Genomic DNA, 17,648 nt, shown 5'->3' with positions numbered 1-17,648 from the left:
TCATGTTCGCTACGCTTGTGGTAAATACGGAAAGAATATTTTCTAAATAAGTAATGGACCAGGCAAAATTTTCGGAGGCTTGCATGATCAAATCAGAGTAGCAGCAAATCCTCTGTGACTCTCCCAGTAGCTGATGAAGTCAAGCAGTGCCTTGACTGACTGGCTTGGGTTTTGTTTTCTCGTGAGTTGCTTAAATCTGTTTATTTCTTAACCCTTGGTGGTGTCTGTCCTCAATAAGAGGATACCTAGGCAACGAATTTTTTAAAGCACAGAAGAGGTGTGCGTAGACTGCTGGAGCTGTGATTGTTGTTTTCGCGCCTGCAGTTGCACGTCCTCCTGATCAATAGATGAGAACAACACATGAGGGCTCTTCAAAGAGCTTAAAACCAGGAATATATCGTATGGTCACGAAGCTTCCAGATTTCAGGGAAGCGTCAGGTTATAAGTGATTGTTTCTGTGTGAAAAGAAGTTTCCAAGTTTTGTTTTTTTTTTTTCTTTTAAAAAAAAAAAAAGCCCCCTCCCTGCCCCAGCAGGGATGTTACACTGCAGTGCTGGCTTTGTTTTTTTTCCTCCTCTTGCTTTCCCTTCAAATCACAGGGCTCTGTCTTGAGTTCGGTTGTCCTAACGGCAGATTGCTGTTGTGAATGAAAACATTTTAATACAGGATCCATAAGTTGCTGACACAAAATGCCTATTAGAAAAAGGAAAGAAAAATCTCTGTATTGTCAAGAGTATTTAGGGAAAGTAGGTATTTAATCAATCTTAATCATTTGTTTTCTTGAGAGGAGCAATACTGGTGGCAGCTGTCACGGAAGGCAAACACCGTGAATATACTCGCTGGTAATTATTTTGCAGGTTTTGTTCCAATTCTTGTTCCACAACGTACAATCAGGCTTAAATCCAGAAGTAAAGAAATGCATTCTGAAAGCATATTCCCTAAAATGAGTTTATTGTAATGCCTGTCTTGATTATTGCTTTAGGGAGCGGTAGTGCTTGGTTGTTTACTGAGTGCAATAACAAAGTTGTGCCTTCATGCCTGTACGAGCTAAAGAGAGGGGCTGTCAGCTGTGTTCGAGTGCTGACTTGTTGCAGAGCTCTGCCCTGCGTACGCCTTCACAACACTGTCACTGGGCTTTGGAAATGCTGCAGCCCATTTATTCTGCATTTTTTTTAAACTCCGCTTGTCCCCAGTTGTCTGTCTGTTACTCTCTGTGTCACATCGGTGTATTCACTTGCTGGCTTTTCTCATCTGCAACAGGATTTATCTTGGAAGTTGTCTTCTAACAGTTGTCGCAGCCTCACAGGAAAAGTTCAGATTTTGGAGAACACGGAGAGGTAACGGTACTGCAGAAACGGTACCTGTGATCCCATTCCTGAGCCATGGGAAGTTTAGTGACGAAAGTACTTCTCTTATTGACGACTTACCTTTCTCCTCTGATAGAAATTAACCCCGCTGGCTTTATGGCTGCTCAGGGCCCCCCGTTGTTACACTTTTATCCTCTGACTTCACTGCAGGCGGGTTGTAAGAGATTCCTGTGGTCAGAGCACAAAGTGCTTTGGTCTTTCTGAAAAGTCACAGGCTAAACTTCTAGCTTCATAGAAGTCCTTCCACGACTGGTGCATCTCTTAGGCACAATGGCTCTGAAATGTAATACTTTAAGAAAACTGAACTGAGTTAACTCACCAAATCCTTTCCTTATCTTGGTGTATACGTGTGCTGCATGTCCCCAGGTCTGAAGTGGGACTTTTCATGAAATCAGCTGGCTGCTCGTCTGCTCCAGCGTGCAGTTGCAAACGTCCCTTGCCAAATGTTGGTCTTGTTCTGCCCAATTTAATAAGTTTTCCAGAAGGAAAGCCAAAAGATACAGCCCCCACCCGCTGGTAATGCTGCCCCATCGCAGTCTTTACCATCTCCATGGTTTTGAGCCTTCATTATGCAGCTCTCACTCAGCACACTTTTATTTAAAGCAGAGCTAAAAGTAGAACTGAATAGCTGACGTTCCCGGCCGTGCTGTGTGATGCAGGATTACTGGGAAGGACGGGACAGGAAGAGGCAGGCTGCTAGTGCCGGGCAGTTTGTGCTCCTTTACTTGCCCAGAACTGTGCAACTTGGTCTAAAAAAAAAACCTGAATTAAACCAAGGAATACAAGCTTGCTGAAGTGAGAAGTTCTGTTCTGTTTTACTTGCTTTTTTTTTTTTTTTTTTTTTTTTTCTAATGCCCAGAAATGATGCGGTTCCGTTTGCTGTGGCTGTTGCCACAACCAGACAAACCATTGCTGCTACGTTCTTGCAGTGTCCTGGTGCCGATTGCTTTCCCTGAGCCATCTCCATATTGCAGAGCCATCTGTTTCCCTTACTGTCCAAGCATTAGGCTCAGTAGTATAAATTACTAACTGCTCCGTGGCTTTTGATTGTTCCCGCTTGCTTAGTGTGCCAGGAGCGAGTCTTTGGCTCTTTCAGCATCATTTATAAGTTTTACTTGCTCTTTTATTTATTTTTTTTTTAGTGCCTCAGGCAAAAACCTGCAGTTGAATGAATTGTTCATTGTTTGTATCCCTAAATCATTGGCCGTGATAAAATAAACTTTGGGAGGTATGTAGGTAGTGTCCTCATTTACAAAAGTCTTTGTAGCGAGACTAATAGAAACATGTTAAAACATCCTGTGGACTTCTTGTTGTTTTGTTTGTTTTTTTGTTTAACAAAAATCAGAAAGTGGGATTTTTGCTTCTGCCAAGTCTCCTAAACCAGCGGGATGCTTCAGAGCTTTCCATCCCAGGATAGAGGGGCAGTTTTGATAATAAACCACACAATGAATTGAACAGCAAGGAGGACATTTCTTCCCTCTGTGTATTTCGGATCCAGTGCCCGACGGCTGCGAGACCTTTGGGTCCCTGGAGCATCCGACACCTCCTGAGCTGCTGCTGCTGTTTGAGTCAGTGCGCAAGGTATGGGAGTGGGGCACAGGGCTGCTGCCTTTCTGCAGGGGTCAGGCTTTTGTCAAGAGACCGAGTAATTCAAATAATTTTTTTAATCTCGATTTCACCCCCTCCCCTCCACACCGGTAATGGGGGAAAAAAAATCATAAAAATGAGAAAAAGACCAGCGATGTCTGTTTGTTCTGAGCAAGATACCATCACAGCTTGTAGGCAGTTGTGCCTTCAGTAGAAAAGGGAGCAGTAGTTGAAATGATCACAGAAGTTGGTCGTATGGTTTGACGGAGGAAACGCAAGGCTCAGACAGGTGAAGGTGTATAGAAGATTACCTATTCCAATCCCATCTTATTATTTAGTGTATAGTACTGTGGTCATTAGCACCCCTAATTTACCTTCCAGTAAATACTCCAAGTAAGCCACCGTGGCCAGCCATGCTAAATTTCTATTCCTTTTTTTACGATGGTCGCCTGAAGCAATACATTAATGTTCGCAATTTTTATTTCATTAATAATGAAGCCCACAGAGCAGCGAGAGGGCTGTTTGCTTGCTGCCTTAAACAGGGGTGCGGAGGAGCTGTTGTTTTGTGACCCTTGGAGATTTGCTTAGTGATTAGCAGGAGGATACAGAAAGAAGGTACGTCCAGATATAGATGGAGCTGAAATGTCTGCGGGTTAGATGGTTGACAGGTAAGGGGTAATGGTGTTATTGAAGAGTGCCTGCAGGACAGCTGAGGCGTGAAGAGTCAAATGTATGCCAAACTCTTTTGAAATCCATAAAAATTAATCATTTAGCTTTTCCTGTGGTTTTAACTCAGTCCCACAGCAACTTCAAAACGGCTCAGTCTCCAAGTTAAAGCTCTTTTGATAACACCAGTGCAAATTCCTAGCTAAACAAGGAATTTGTAGTGTTTATTGTTTCCAAAGTGCAACGTTTCAATTCTCCCGTGGCAATTAGTTCTGTGAATATCCTAGGGCTTGGAGGGGGGGTGCTTGTGCTGAATAGTAGCAGCTGCGAGTCTGCTCTTCAGAAACTTGGGGTTGGCCCCGAGTATCATCATCTCTCCCTCCTCTCTTCCTATTTTGCATCCAGTAAAGAGAAGCATATGCTTTCTTGCATCAGATACATTGGTGTTACCTTGTGAAGCATGACAAGGTCAGGCGTTTGTATGGCAAAAGCGGAAATCTCAAATTATCTTTGAGCTATCTCAGGCCTGCTTTTTTTCTGTGCTGTATGAAAGATTTCCATGATGCACACGGTTAAATTTCCATTCATGTAGGTATGCATGTGTTGATGCTACATTGCTGTTCCTGAAATTGGTACTGTTATATTATTAATATTGCAGATCATGCCAAGGAGGTGTCTTGAATTTAATATACAACATAAGAAGCCTTGCCTACCGAGTATGAAAATCTTAAATTGGAACTGAAGATGCTATAAAAATTTAAAGGCGACAAGGTCAGCCTGAAAATTGCATATTTTAAAAGCAGAAAATCATCTATTTTTAACAATAAATTTTCTTACCTGTTAGTACCTTTTCTAATAACACTTTCAGTTTTTAAACCTTGAAAATGGTTTTAAGCCTTATTTTAATTGTACAACTATTTGGTTACCATTTGTTCAGGTGCCTGTTAAATCTGTGCTCTCTGGTTGAGAGACATGAGAACTGATTAAAAGCATTTGGGTTCATGTGCTCCCTCTGTATGATCAAACCAGTTCAATTTATACCTCTCACAAAAGAAAAGGTAACGGATGAGTCGCTTGTTTTGTACCAGCATCTTTACGGGGTTGGGATGGAGGTAACAGGCTTCCTCATTTTAGCAAGGAAATGTGATATATCAAATATATATATTCAAATATATATATATTTGTTTAATATTTGAAAATAGAAGTTTATTCAGACTGCAGTGATGAGGTGCTTGGTGCTCATGGTAATGAAGCACTGGAGAGAGATAGTACAAGTTTTGCCTTCCTTGGAAGACTTCAGTGGTGAGCACATCTTTTTTTCTAGCTATGTTAGCTAAATTCTAAAGACAGAAGTAGCTTAAGTTAGGTAAGAAGCAAGACCAAATGTTCACAAAGGTTCTTTTAGATTGACTTAATATTTCCTCGGAAACTTGTGCCAGAGTCGACTCCAACTGTCCAGGATCTGACCCGTAGTGCAGTTCATTCTTGTCCCTGCTGGGCTCACTAACTATATGTCTTCTGATTTGAGGACTTAAAACGTGAAGGGTCAGTATCCATGAGAACATGCTGTCCTCCAAAGCATAGAACTTAACTGATATTCTGGACTTAGAAATTTTTAACATATTTTCAGTGTATAGGTAGCAAGATCTGCTTCAATGCTGATTAATGGCTAGCTGAGACATAAAGTAATGGTGAAATGCTCCTGACCACTCCTTTATTTCAAGTGGCAGAAGGGATGTAAAGATTCCAGTCTTGCTCACAACCCAACATAAAGACTCTTTGGGCTGCTTTGAAGAAAGAATTGCTGAGCACCTGCCCGCTGCTGTTGTCTGTAGGAACCCTACACCACTTTACTCCCAGTGTGAGTGGAGTAAGAATTCTGAAGGCAAATTTAACAATATTTATAAAATAAGATAAAGCAGGAAAACATACAGAAGACATCTGAGAAGATAAGTGTGGGCACTGTGAGGAATACTGTAAATAACATTTTGTGCATGAAAACGGGTGCTGAATAACTGCCTGTTTCAGCCATGCAATCCTGCAGGCAGTGGTAACTTGAGGTCCTTTGGAAAAAAATGTGTCATCAGTCTGAATCCTCACCAGAAGCAGACTGATTTGGGTTGCACGGGCAATATCAAGTTAAGCATTTCCTAGTTATTGAATGCTTCATTTGTAACCTTAATGATTTTGAATGTAACGTTCTTAGCATATATAACAATGCATGAAAAATCACTTCTCTCTTCCTGTATGTTAGCCTTTAAATATGAAACGTTTCTTGGGTCAGCACAAAAGCTCAGATCCCACTATAAAGGGTGTGCTGTAAATGCCTAGATAAATACAATAAAAACCTTTCTGGAGGGGGTTTCTTCCTTTTGGTGCCAGTGAGAGAGAGGGGTAAATAAAATAATTGACATGCCCTGTTAGCTGTCAACCAAGTTTCGTGTGGCATGTCTTTCCTTTGGCATGCATATAGCAGCAGCGCATTTTAGCACCTCGCCTACAGCATCCACCTCCTGACAGCAACACTTGCCAATAGAAAAGCATTCGGCACTTCATTATTTCTACAACCTGAGTGCATTTGCAAATTAATTGATGTGTGGGAGGAAAGGCATCTGCTATTGTAGAAGCCCTGAACTATTGCAGTGAAACTAGAAATAAACTGGTTAGCTGTAGTGAGCTGGTATGCTGTTGCAGGTGTTGAAGCCTCCACTGAAGTGGTGTCCTGACCATTTTTATTGCTGTCTTTGATATATTTTACTTCTTTTTAAAAAGAAAAACTGCTCACTGAACAATAAACATGGAAACAAATAGCATGCTAGAGATAATAGATAATACCATGTATACTTATGTAGGGGTAGTTAGCAAGTGGTTTTATATTTCTTGCTGGCTCAGCACCAAGAGAGTTTTAATTAGGCCTGTAATGAATGACTAGGAGCATTTTAAAGGCTATTAATCTTGTGGTATGATTGAGTTAATTACAATATCATTATAAGCTCCCATGAAAATAATACAAAGTGTATTCCATTTGTTTTAAACCTAAAGATCTTTGTGAGGTTCCACGAGCTTCATCTGAAATACTCCTACTGAAATCTTCTACGCTGACAGAGAAAACTGTAAAACCACTTTCTGTTGCATTCCACCAAATGTTTCTGCTCAGTGCATCATCCATCCTGTTCCCATTTTGGGGCTTTCCAAGCTGCTGCTGTACCTGCAAACTGTGGGTAACTTCTGCACTGGAGCTTGTCTCCTTTAGTTTGCATTGCACGCTGTAGTATTTCCTTGTTTTTCGGATTTCTGGTCGCTTAGCTTACCCGAGTGTGGAAGATGAGAGTGTGATCTATTTTCAGAAATAAAGATTACAGCAGCTTTTGAACTGTTACTCTTTGTGCTGCGGTTTGGGGAAAAAAAAAAAAAAAGTGTAGCAAAAGAGGTGTTTTTGCAAAGCATATGGCTTTTACACTAGTTCAGACTGCAGTAAGTTTTGGATTTGGTTGTAAAACAACTCTCTGCTTTTTGCACTCTCTAGTCAGAGTGTGACATCTTCAACAGATGGACAGATAAACTTTCCATAATCCATGCCTTTCCTTTCAGAAGAGGAGATGAGATTCTCATTTGTAAAAGTTGTTGAGGAAAACCTCATCTGTATAAGTCTGTTGTATGCTCAGATGTCAGGGTGTGAAAATTGGATGGATCCGCAGCTAAGCACTAGAGTTATTGATATTTTTGGGGCTCTTTCTGCTGCTGCAAAGTCAGCCCTGCCTTTGCATGTACTTCAAGCATTATGGATCATTTGCTTTATCTATTTTCAGAACCCTGTGCTTAATTGTGGAACAAGCATGTTATTCAAATCCACTTTCTCCCCGTTTTGGCTAACCTATGGTCTTGTTTGCTTCGTGTAACCCTGCGTTATCAGGATTGGTTTGGTTTAGTATTTTGAATTCTGCCATCAGGAGTCATTTCCAACCTTAATTAACCCTGCTAGGGTGGAAGAACCGCCTTTTTTCTTTCAGTAACTTTTCTGGTCACACTTCTATATATTCCATCCTCTTGACTATTACAGATTTTGTAAATAGTTTAGAAATGCCAGCCAGTGATGTATGAGCCTCTTTAACATTTCTTTGATTTATGTGCACTGTGCAAAAAAAAAAGCAGAGGAAGCATATTATTCTGGAGAAAATGTTGCCAGTCTTCAGTTTTTTCAGTCTTAGTTAAAAGCTACACTTTTATCAATCAAACCTGATAGTCTCTGTTTTCAGTCCTAAAACCATAACTTAACTCTTTGAAGTCTAAAGAAATAATTTGTCTGAGATTTTTCTAAGCACCTAGTTTTTCAATGCTCAGCTTGGAATTTCTTTTAAACTGATTTTTCAAAAGTGGAATTTTACGTGTAGTACAGTCTGATCATCTAAAAGTACAGACACTCAAAAATCACTGAAGGTGGGGAGTTTGATTTTTTTTTTTTTTTTTTTTAATAAAGTTTGGTCATATTTCAATATTTTTAATAGCGCATTGCACAAATTGATGTAGTAAAATCTATTTTGATGCCTAGTGCTAAGGAGTAAGATTTCCTTACCATGTGTACAAATGACGAGGACTGCAGGTTTATGGTTATCCAGCTTCTTGTGTCAGTGTTTAATTAAATGCAGAACGTTAATTTTGCTCAAGACTGGTATTTTATTTCAGATAAAATTCCTGAAAGTCCATATTGTAAGCCACAAATGGCTACTGTGAAGAATTAAAGGAAGGTTACAAGTACTAGCTGCTGGTGATACTGTTTTAGCTGGAGAAGACTTTCAGTCAGACTCTCCAGGAGGAGGAGCACTCTGCTGCTGGTGATCACTGGAATTGCTGCATCACCCAGACAGAAGTCAATGTGAGGTTGAAAACCAGGATTCAAATCTGTGTTGTTCAGTTTTCTGTGTTCAAAAATGGAGTAAGGACAGAAAAACTCATTTTAATTACTCCACGGCAAAACCAAAACAGTTTCAGATTTTGTTGGCCATTACATTTCAACAGTCTGCTTGTGAGTGCCTTAGTTGTGGTCATCTCCAGGAAGATTCTAGATGTGTCCATTCTGGGTTGAGTGTGATGCTATAAAGGGGCAAAATGTGCCATTTCTTTTCAACATTGATCCTCTGGAATGCAGCAGACCCAAGGCTTGCACCTGCCTATGGTGATTGTGAGGTTTCCTGTTTGAAAATCCGTGGTGTTAGTAGTGATGGGGTGGAAATCTCAGTTATCTTTAATTGCATATAACTGACCTGGACTGGTTGTTCTTTTGTCTGAATGCTTTCTGTGGGTTAGCTTATGCTGTCTTGAAAGGAGTATAAGTTAAACTGGTCACAAATACTCTGAAGCTATTGCAGAAGTGTTCATATAGGGAAATAGGCTCCGTACGCTGTTCTAAATCTTAACTGTTGCTTAAAACTTTTATTAGTTGTCCTTGCTAGCTGGCAGGAAATTGGCTTTCCCAGCAACGTTGCGTCGTGATGCCTACAAGATGTAAAGAAAGACAGGTTCGTGTTTGGCGTGCTAAGAATGAATGAGAAAACTGAGTAAAAAAAATCCAGAGGAGAGGCAGCTTTTTTCTTCTCTCCTTTTCTACTTTTATGTATTAGCAAAAGTAACCATTTAAGCAAGAATTACCTCCTGCTTTGGCAAGTTCAGCCAGAACAGCTTAAAGAGTATTCACACAACCCCTTCTGCTGCTGTGGAAGTGTGATAATCCGCTGTAGAAGTGAGCGGTAACATCTGGCGCAGCTTTGCAGAGCGCATCCATCTGCCTGTGGCATACCTGTGTCAGGATGAACTGTAAGCTGGAGTTCAGCTCTTCGAGCACAACTTCCTCAGGAAGGCCACGAGAGACTGCATGAAGCCAGGTTTCAGCCTGCTGGAAGAACAAACAGTGGCTAGGCTGACAGCTGTAGGATACTCGGTATGGGGGTTTGCAAGACTAAATAAATTGTGCATTTTAATTATTGTGCGAGTGACCAAAGCTAAGGAAGGGCACTTAGCAGAAGTTAAAATAATTAACTTCAATGTATTAGGTGAGAACGCATGAGTGGTGCTAGTGTAGGGTCATTTCTGCTGCATTGCTCCATCTACTAACAGATGTCCCTCTTCTGTTCTTGGACTCCCTTCCTTTTGCCTCATTGCACACTTTGGGCTGGTTGGATTTGCATAAGCTGTATACTGACATAGCTGCCACCTGAGCCCCTGACACCAAAAATTTAGTCTGGGGCTCTAGAAGATAATAAGTTTAGCATCAGAGCAGTGTCTTCAGTCCAGAGTTCTGGTGGCTTTTTAAGGGATCACAGCAGCACTGGGGAAGATACAAATTGTGTCCTTGTTCAGTCCTGAGTTTTAATGTTGGCTTTTCCCTGCTGCAGATTATTTGTCCTAAGCAAAGATAGTCTTGTTGTCAAAGAAGAATTTAGGTTTTCTGTTGAATATTGGTCAAGTGCACTTCTTGGGTCTTTAGACTTCAGTGAAATCCATGAAGTGAACACACAGGTGTGAGTAGGTGTGTGCCATACAGATTGACACCATGTCTGCACTAGTGGGTTTGACCACCACTGTACCAGTTACTGTCCTTGTACTCGGGGTTACCTGCAAGTACTGTTTGATGATGCATGAGTTTTTATCGTCATTTACAGGCAGAATGCAGTAGAATAATTTTATTCTGCTTTCTGTGATGCTCTTACGTGTCTGGGTTGTAGTTACATATCCAGTGAAATGCCAGTTTATTTCCATGTAGTTACATTTCAGGAAATAGTTATTTTCAAAGCCTTCAGAACACCTGTACTTGTTTATAAGCATCTTAAGCTTAAAATAATTCTTCTGAAGAGGTAAATGTTGTATACAGCCCTAAATTATGATTACTTTGACAGTATCCATTTTAAATACAAAATCCCTTTGAACCTCAGAGCCTTTGGCTGTGCAGTGTCCTTTTGTGTTGACGTTATTCAAAAAGCATGAATATGTCACTGGTGTAGGTATTAAATGTATTCCAAAACACTTCTTAAAAAAATCAAACCTGAGGAGGAGGAGTGGCTTTTGCAGAGACTTGGAACAGTGCAGCTGATTTTATTGGCAGCAAGGATGCAGATGCTGAAGTTTTGACCAATTTCTTGAAGAAAGTGCCAAATTTGCGCTCTCGGCATGGTAAAAAGCCAAAGACTTGCAAGCAGTATTGGAATGAGGGAACATTGATGCAGTCATTCATCAGCAGAACTTCAATGTTTTTGGAAGAACAGTACGGGATGAACACAGTTTAAGGCTGAAATCTGACACTAATTAAAACAGTGCTGTTAGCAAAAGTATGAATCCAAAGACAATGAAATAAAAGATACAGGGAAGACAAGGCATTAAAATGAGGAAACGTATTGATACTTTTCCTACTATTGCATCATGTATATGCATGTCACAACTTCTTTTTCAATTCCGGAGCCTCAGGTGGAGAGACCTAAGGGGGAAGCAAGCTTGCTCGTGCAGGGGCACGTGTAGGTAGGTAGATGTCCACAGAATGTTCCACGTCTGCTGCGTTACCGGCCAGAGGAGGCATTGGCACCGTGCATCTCCCTGCAATGCAAATAAGAGCAGTTGCATGCAAGAGGCTTTTAACAGAAGTGTGAGCTCATTAGTTTCACAGTTTAGTTGGATCAGGGAATTCAGGAAAAGAGGGAATAACTTCTGTATAGGGATATAAGAAAGCACAAAATGGGGGTAGCCTTTGTTCCCATCATGGATGATCGGTATTTGTTAAAATAATCGTGTAAACTAGGAAGCGTTTGGGGGAATAAATGTTTTAAAAAATAATGAAATAGAACAAAGTATCCTAATTAAGTTGTAAACTACAGCAAAAGCACAATGTCTAGCTTTCCTATTAATTGAAAAGCCTGCAGCCCAGTTCAACAAGAGGAAAAGCAACGCGTAAATAAATTGGAGACTCTGTTCTTTTGGTTTATTGATGCTGTTCTGGCCAAGTTAAGAATTCAGCCATCCGAAAATGATCAAACATTGTTTGGAAAAAAAAAGAATTTCCAAACCAGCCTCATTATCTGAGACAAGCTTAAAAAATATCAATTAGGGTAGTGTAATTTCTCACTTGCCTACTTTAGTTTGCAGAGATGAAACTGTGGGAGTGTCCTGCTTGCTTGCTTATTGCTCTTTTCAAAAGAACCACCAGAGTTTTGTCGTGATAGACAAATCCCTCGTTAGCCACGAGGGAGAAATAATATAATGATGGGGGGCAAAGAACTGTGCAACTTAAAAGGAAGCAAATGTGCATGCATTTGGCAGTATTGCAGTGAGCTCAGAAAATTCCATGATGAATCAGTATGTCGGCCACTTCTGTAAAATTCCATTTCTCCAAGTGCAAATAATTTCTTTTTAATATTACTTACATTTGAGAAAATGCCTTTCTGTTTACATGTGTGGTCTGTACATATTTAGATAAGGATCTTTGGAAAACATGTCACTGCGGGGTGCTGTGATCACAAACAAAAGTCATCCTTCTGATTTCACTTTTTTTAAGCAAACCAACTGGTGCTTAAAAAGCTTTGAATAATGGTAATATGTAAATTTAATGTGCAACTGAGAATTGAGATGATCAATTGTAAATGCTCCAAGTGATTATTTCCCCAACCCACGCCCTAATTTCTGCAGCTTTATGTGGCCTTGTAAGTAAGTGGAGTGTAATGACTTGTTTGGTCAGCAGTCAGTGCAGGCAAAATCTCCAACCCATAAATTATGTAAGCAAAAGACCTTTAGACCAAGCATAATTCTAATAATGAAGCTTTAATTTAAAAAGCTTTGAGTTAGCACTGTGTACATGTATGTAGCTTCATGACATACACTGTAGGGTAATAATCTGTCCAGATGATGTACGTATATGTTGAATGAAGGGACCCAAATGTGTTGTGGTTTGAGCCCCTTGGCAGGTAGGCTTAGCAGAATTCCATCTACTCCAGACTGTAAAGATGATCTGTGCAAGGTAGTGGGATCTTCTGGGGGAAGGAGGACGTTCTTCTTTGTTTTGGTGGTTTTAGGGGGTGAATGGCCTTGATTCTGATAAGGAAAAAATCACCAGGATAGAATAGGTAGAAGATCCTATGCGATTAACTTTTGAAAAATACACTTTTGGAAGTAAACCCAGTCTTTAATTCTCTAATAAGCTTTTTTTTTTTTTTTTTTTTTTTTTTTTTAAAGTAGTTCATGTTAAAGCCAAAGACATGTTACGTGAACGAAGAAATTGCCCTCCTAGCATTTCAACTGCGAGAAAAGTGTCTCCTGAGTGCTTTGTTATGATATATTTGACTTTGTGAGGAAGATCGAGCACCATTAATATACGAATGGAGTTTTCATATACTCAGACACTGTGAAAATGTGACTTATGGCACCTGTAAAACATTAGTGGCAATGTTTTCTTTCTGAAAATATAGGCCATGTTGCCATTTAAGAAAAAAAGTGTGAATCTCAAAAATAATGAAAAATAATCCAAGTTCTGTTTTATTTACCTTCAGGTAAAGCTTTTGTATATATTAAAGTATTATTTTCAGTAGTTTTTTGATGTTGTTAAGAATGAGAGTCTCTTTTGATTTTTAAAATGTGGAATTCACACATCCCTGAAACCACGGTTGAAAGAAAAATATCAGCTATCATGAAACTGTACAAGTTGGCACTGGTGTATATCTTAGCTGCTAACTGATATAAATTGATTTTTTTGTTGTTGTTTTATTTCTTAGTCTTCTGAAATAGATTTTATGCTTCATCTGCATGTATTGGGGGGAAAAAAAGGATCAATCTTGGTGAAATTTTAGAGGAGTATTTCATAAGGAAGTAAAGAGTTCAGCGTTGTGTAAACCACTTGGAATTCCCCCGGGCTGAAGGATGTGGATGCCTGCCTCCAAATGCTGGGGCTTCTTCAGTGGCTGATAAAGAAACGATTGACAATACACCTACACCTAGTGCTGCACCAGTACCGGAGTTTAGTGTATATTTAGCTATTTTATGGATAAAGCAATTGCAGTTTAATGTGCTGATGGTTAAAACAGGCACAGCAGTCATAGAGCCATTAAGGTTGGAAAAGTCAAAAGCAGGTGTTGGGTAACCTCTAAGGGTTTGAGCTCATCTTGGCTTCCCTTGTATCCACATGAGCTTTTCAGTACCCGTAATATCTTCTGACAGTACGTTTTGTGTGGGTTCCCTGAGCAAAGATAGTTTGTTTGGAAATAGCATTCTCTTGTCTGTAAGCAAATATTTTGAGGGGACCGTTACGATTTTAGCTAAGATTTACTGTCGTGGGCAGTGCTGGCAGAAAAGGGTATTTATTTTGCAGGAGGAAAAATGCACAGAATGGGACTTTCATTTCATCACCACTGAATCTCCTGGTGAGGTTTTTGATGCTACCAGTGCTGCTTTGGCACTACTTTCAGCCTTGTTTCTGCTCATCAGAACAAACGATTAATAAAGAATTTCCCAGTCTTTTCAGTTAACACCCTTCTGCCCCCAAAAAGGAGTGTGTTCAGTGCAGTACAGCTTGTGATGCTTTAATAATGTATAAATCAAGCTGGACAGAAGCTGCCTGTCAGTTTTATTAACTTTGACCTTTTCTCCCATTATAAGGCTGGTTCGGTAAATATTTAATGGGCCCTTATAGATTTTGACAGTTGGATCTGCATTCTTGGAAGCAGAGGTAGATTATGTATAAATACTTATAATTAATAAAAATGGCTTAATCACTAGGAGTCAGCCTTCAAGGACAGGATTGTTTTTTAGAATATATTTATTTTTAATTCCTGTTTTTCTCGTGCCTGACCGCGAAATGTCAGGCTAGCCAGGAGGTTAGGAAATGTTTTCCAAAGGTTACATTTAAAATTCATCTATGATTAGCACCTGTGATTACGTCTGTCTTTGAGCGAGTGACCACACGATGTTATTTGCTTGGAGTACCTGTCAATGTCGTTCTGAGCAGAGGACGTAACGGGGTGGTGTCACCAGCACGAGATGGCTGAAGGAGCACTGCTGTAACGAGATGCAAGAAATAAAGGGAAGGGCACAATGCTGGAGTCAGAGGGGCCTTCTGCCAGAGCTGTCTTTCCCTTTATCTCCCCGCGTATTGCTCTCGCTGCACATTCCGGTGGTGAAGATTGAAAACTAAGCCCTTGACACTTTGAAACATCGCCTTTCAAACGTGTGCTGTCCATTGCTCTCATTGATTTTCTGCGTTCCAGAAATCTGTAGGAGAAAAACAAATTCAAGCAAAATTCATTGGCCTAAGATGAGCTGTTGGGACAATAAACCAGCCCTCCCCTCGGCGGCTGAGTGCCGTTCTCTTCCCATTAGCCACACTGTGCATCCTTGTGCCCTGCCACGGCTGAGATCACATAGCAAAGTAGCCATCTAAGCCAGGGGACTGGTAGAAAGGAAGCCTTTGGGTTGCCGTAAATAATGGTGTTTGGGACAGATTGATTCACTGGATAGCTTTGCTCATTTTAATCCCCTTTTTCAGGTAGATGGCTTTACCAAGCTGTTTCCTTCGTTTTCAGTCAGTACCCCCCAGAACAGCTTTGCCCAAGACCACTTCGTTTTCTGAACATTTGTAAGTCCCAGTTTCCTATCTAATGAGGATCATGGGATCAGTGTTGGTACTGTTAAACAGGTCACCTTCTTCAGAACAAATCTGTGGAGTGATAGAAGGGACTGCATTTGTCTGACACTGCATCGTGAGCTGCTGCGCCCACCTTCCTGCTCCAAACGGGGAGCTGAAAACGTGCAGAGGTGAACTTGAATCTTGTTGCACTTGAAGCTGGTTGCAGGACAGACGCAGTGTTTTGGCTGTTTTTAGATCTAAGCAGTGAGAATGTGCTCCAAAACTTGTAAATTCACGTATGTCCTTCATAAATTTGTTTTTTTATTGGCAATTAAAATAAAAGGTTAGAGGAGAAAGCTACTGAATGTGAATCTTTCTTCTGCGATGCTAGTGAAGTGTGTGAGTAGGTATTTCAAAGGCCAGGTTTTTCTTTAGAGGGCAGAAACTTCTTTGTGAATGTTGCGTATTTTTGTTGAAAAAAAAAAAAAAAGAATGTTATTTTTAAAAAATGTTTATACAGTGAAAGGGTCAAACCTTTCTTCCTCTTACCTTCCTTTAGATAGTTTGGATGCTTGATCCCTTGAGAGGAGGAGCTATCTTAACGTTTAAAAGCAAGTCCAAGCTTCAGGAGAGTTAGGACTGGAGAAAGTCTTTGATTCATCATCTTATTTTCCCTGTGGCATAATTTCCTTGTAATATCTATTTTACAACAGGCTGTTTTTATATGCTTTTGTTCATATCATCTTCTATCCAAGCAATACATGAAATAGCATACATAAGCTTGCCGGCTGTAATTTTAATAAAGTGGTGCAGATTGTAGAGGTCTGACACAGAGTGCTGCATTGGTGTATATTTTAATATTTTTCTTTTTTTTTTTTATTTTATTATTATCCAGTTGCAGTACCATGCAGGGCTAGCATCTGGCCTTTTGAATCAGCAGTCTTTGAAGCGGTCAGCCAACCAGATGGGAGTATCTGCAAAACGCAGACCCAAAGCCCAGCCAACGACTCTCGTCTTACCCCCTCAGTAAGTAATGGACTATTTTGAAGAGCTTGCATGGTGGGGTGGGGTTATTTTTGACTTTTTACTGTAATCATTTTTATTAAAAAATCCATAATAATGAAAACATTGTGCTTGCATTTTTGTTTCCTGTTGGGTGGGTGGGGTACCCTATGGAAGCAATATTTTGTTTCTTCTACTTTCGGAGGCACTCTGATAACAGAAAAGTTGCAAGGATTCTTCTTCATAACAGGGCATATAAGTTTTTACAACACGAGATTGTCATTGAGGAATGATGTTCCCTTGATTAGTATGACTTGGAGCTTCAAGTAGCACTTTTCTGAAGGTCCTAAAAGGCTGAAGCCAAAAAGTCTTTGGTGTGAGTACTTTCTTGACAAATGTCTGTTCTGAGTCCATCTGTTCACCATATGTTAATTTTGCATTGGATCTAAACCTCTTTTACAGGTGACAAGCAATTATGAGGACACTTAGAAACTGTTTGAGGACATAGAGTATCAACACTTTAGGCGGTCTGTGTACTGATGCCAAAAACACAGAGCTGTCCACAACTAAACTTAAAAAATTAATAAACTGCTTGAAATATTTAGTTGCATATAAGAAAATGATTATTATGTAGAAAATGAAGTGCTAAGCAATTATTCATTGTACTGAGCATATTTGTAGTGTGTGGAAGCTGCGTGTTTTTTCACAGAACAAGAGTCACTGATGTCTAAACACTATGCTACTAAAAACTTGGTCATAATGATAAAAGTCCTTGTTGTCACTGGAGTCCACAGGGCAAAGTTGATGAAGGAATCAAAAGGAGGGTAGATTTTCTTTTCTTTATATGAAATGATAACAGATCCCAGTAAACAGAACTCTCCCCCTGTATATTAACTTTAAAGGGTTGCTAATTCAGGAATCCTTAAAATGTTCTGTCGCTTTACTGGTACATCAATGGAACAGGAATGGTTAGAAGGGCAGCTGCAGCAGAACCACAGGTTTGCAAAACAGATGCTTTTTCTGTTACGTTTGTGAAAGAACAGTGGGGGATTGTGACAAACTTTGGTTCAATAATTGTTTTCTTTGTTGGGGTGTCGAGTTTTGAGGTTAAAATTTCTCTGATTGAAGTCTGCAAACTAGAGCACTGTGATACCAGTTGTCATGAGTTTTATTCAGAGGCCTTAAAATAAAACCATATTTATCATGGCTTCCCCAGTTACTAGCGGTACTAATAATGAGTGAGAAAGAGCTGGCTTACACTTTTGCACATAAAAGTCTATACCTGTATATTCTATGTCATGAACAAACAACAACAAAAAAACACTGAAGAGTTTCAGCTGCATAAATCTTAATATGGGGTGTGCGGTATACAAATTGAAAAGTATTGTACGTCTTTTTATCTGCAGGTGATTTTTGCTTTTCATTCAATGCTGC

General features: G+C 39.9%; 1 protein-coding gene across 1 annotated transcript in view; it reads left to right on the top strand.

Annotated features, from left to right (window-relative positions):
- MED27 (mediator complex subunit 27) overlaps positions 1-17,648 on the top strand; it is a 93,726-nt gene that overhangs the window by 18,219 nt on the left and 57,859 nt on the right. Inside the window, exon 3 of the mRNA XM_084494033.1 lies at positions 16,108-16,238. Coding sequence (XP_084350159.1) covers positions 16,108-16,238 — 131 coding nt within the window. The remainder of the gene's footprint in view (positions 1-16,107; positions 16,239-17,648) is intronic.

The sequence above is a fragment of the Aythya ferina genome, assembly GCF_964211825.1.
Source record: "Aythya ferina genome assembly, chromosome: 20".
Taxonomy (NCBI): domain Eukaryota; kingdom Metazoa; phylum Chordata; class Aves; order Anseriformes; family Anatidae; genus Aythya; species Aythya ferina.
The sequence above is the reverse complement of the archived record's forward strand: the minus strand, read 5'-3'. Positions and strand labels throughout refer to the sequence as shown.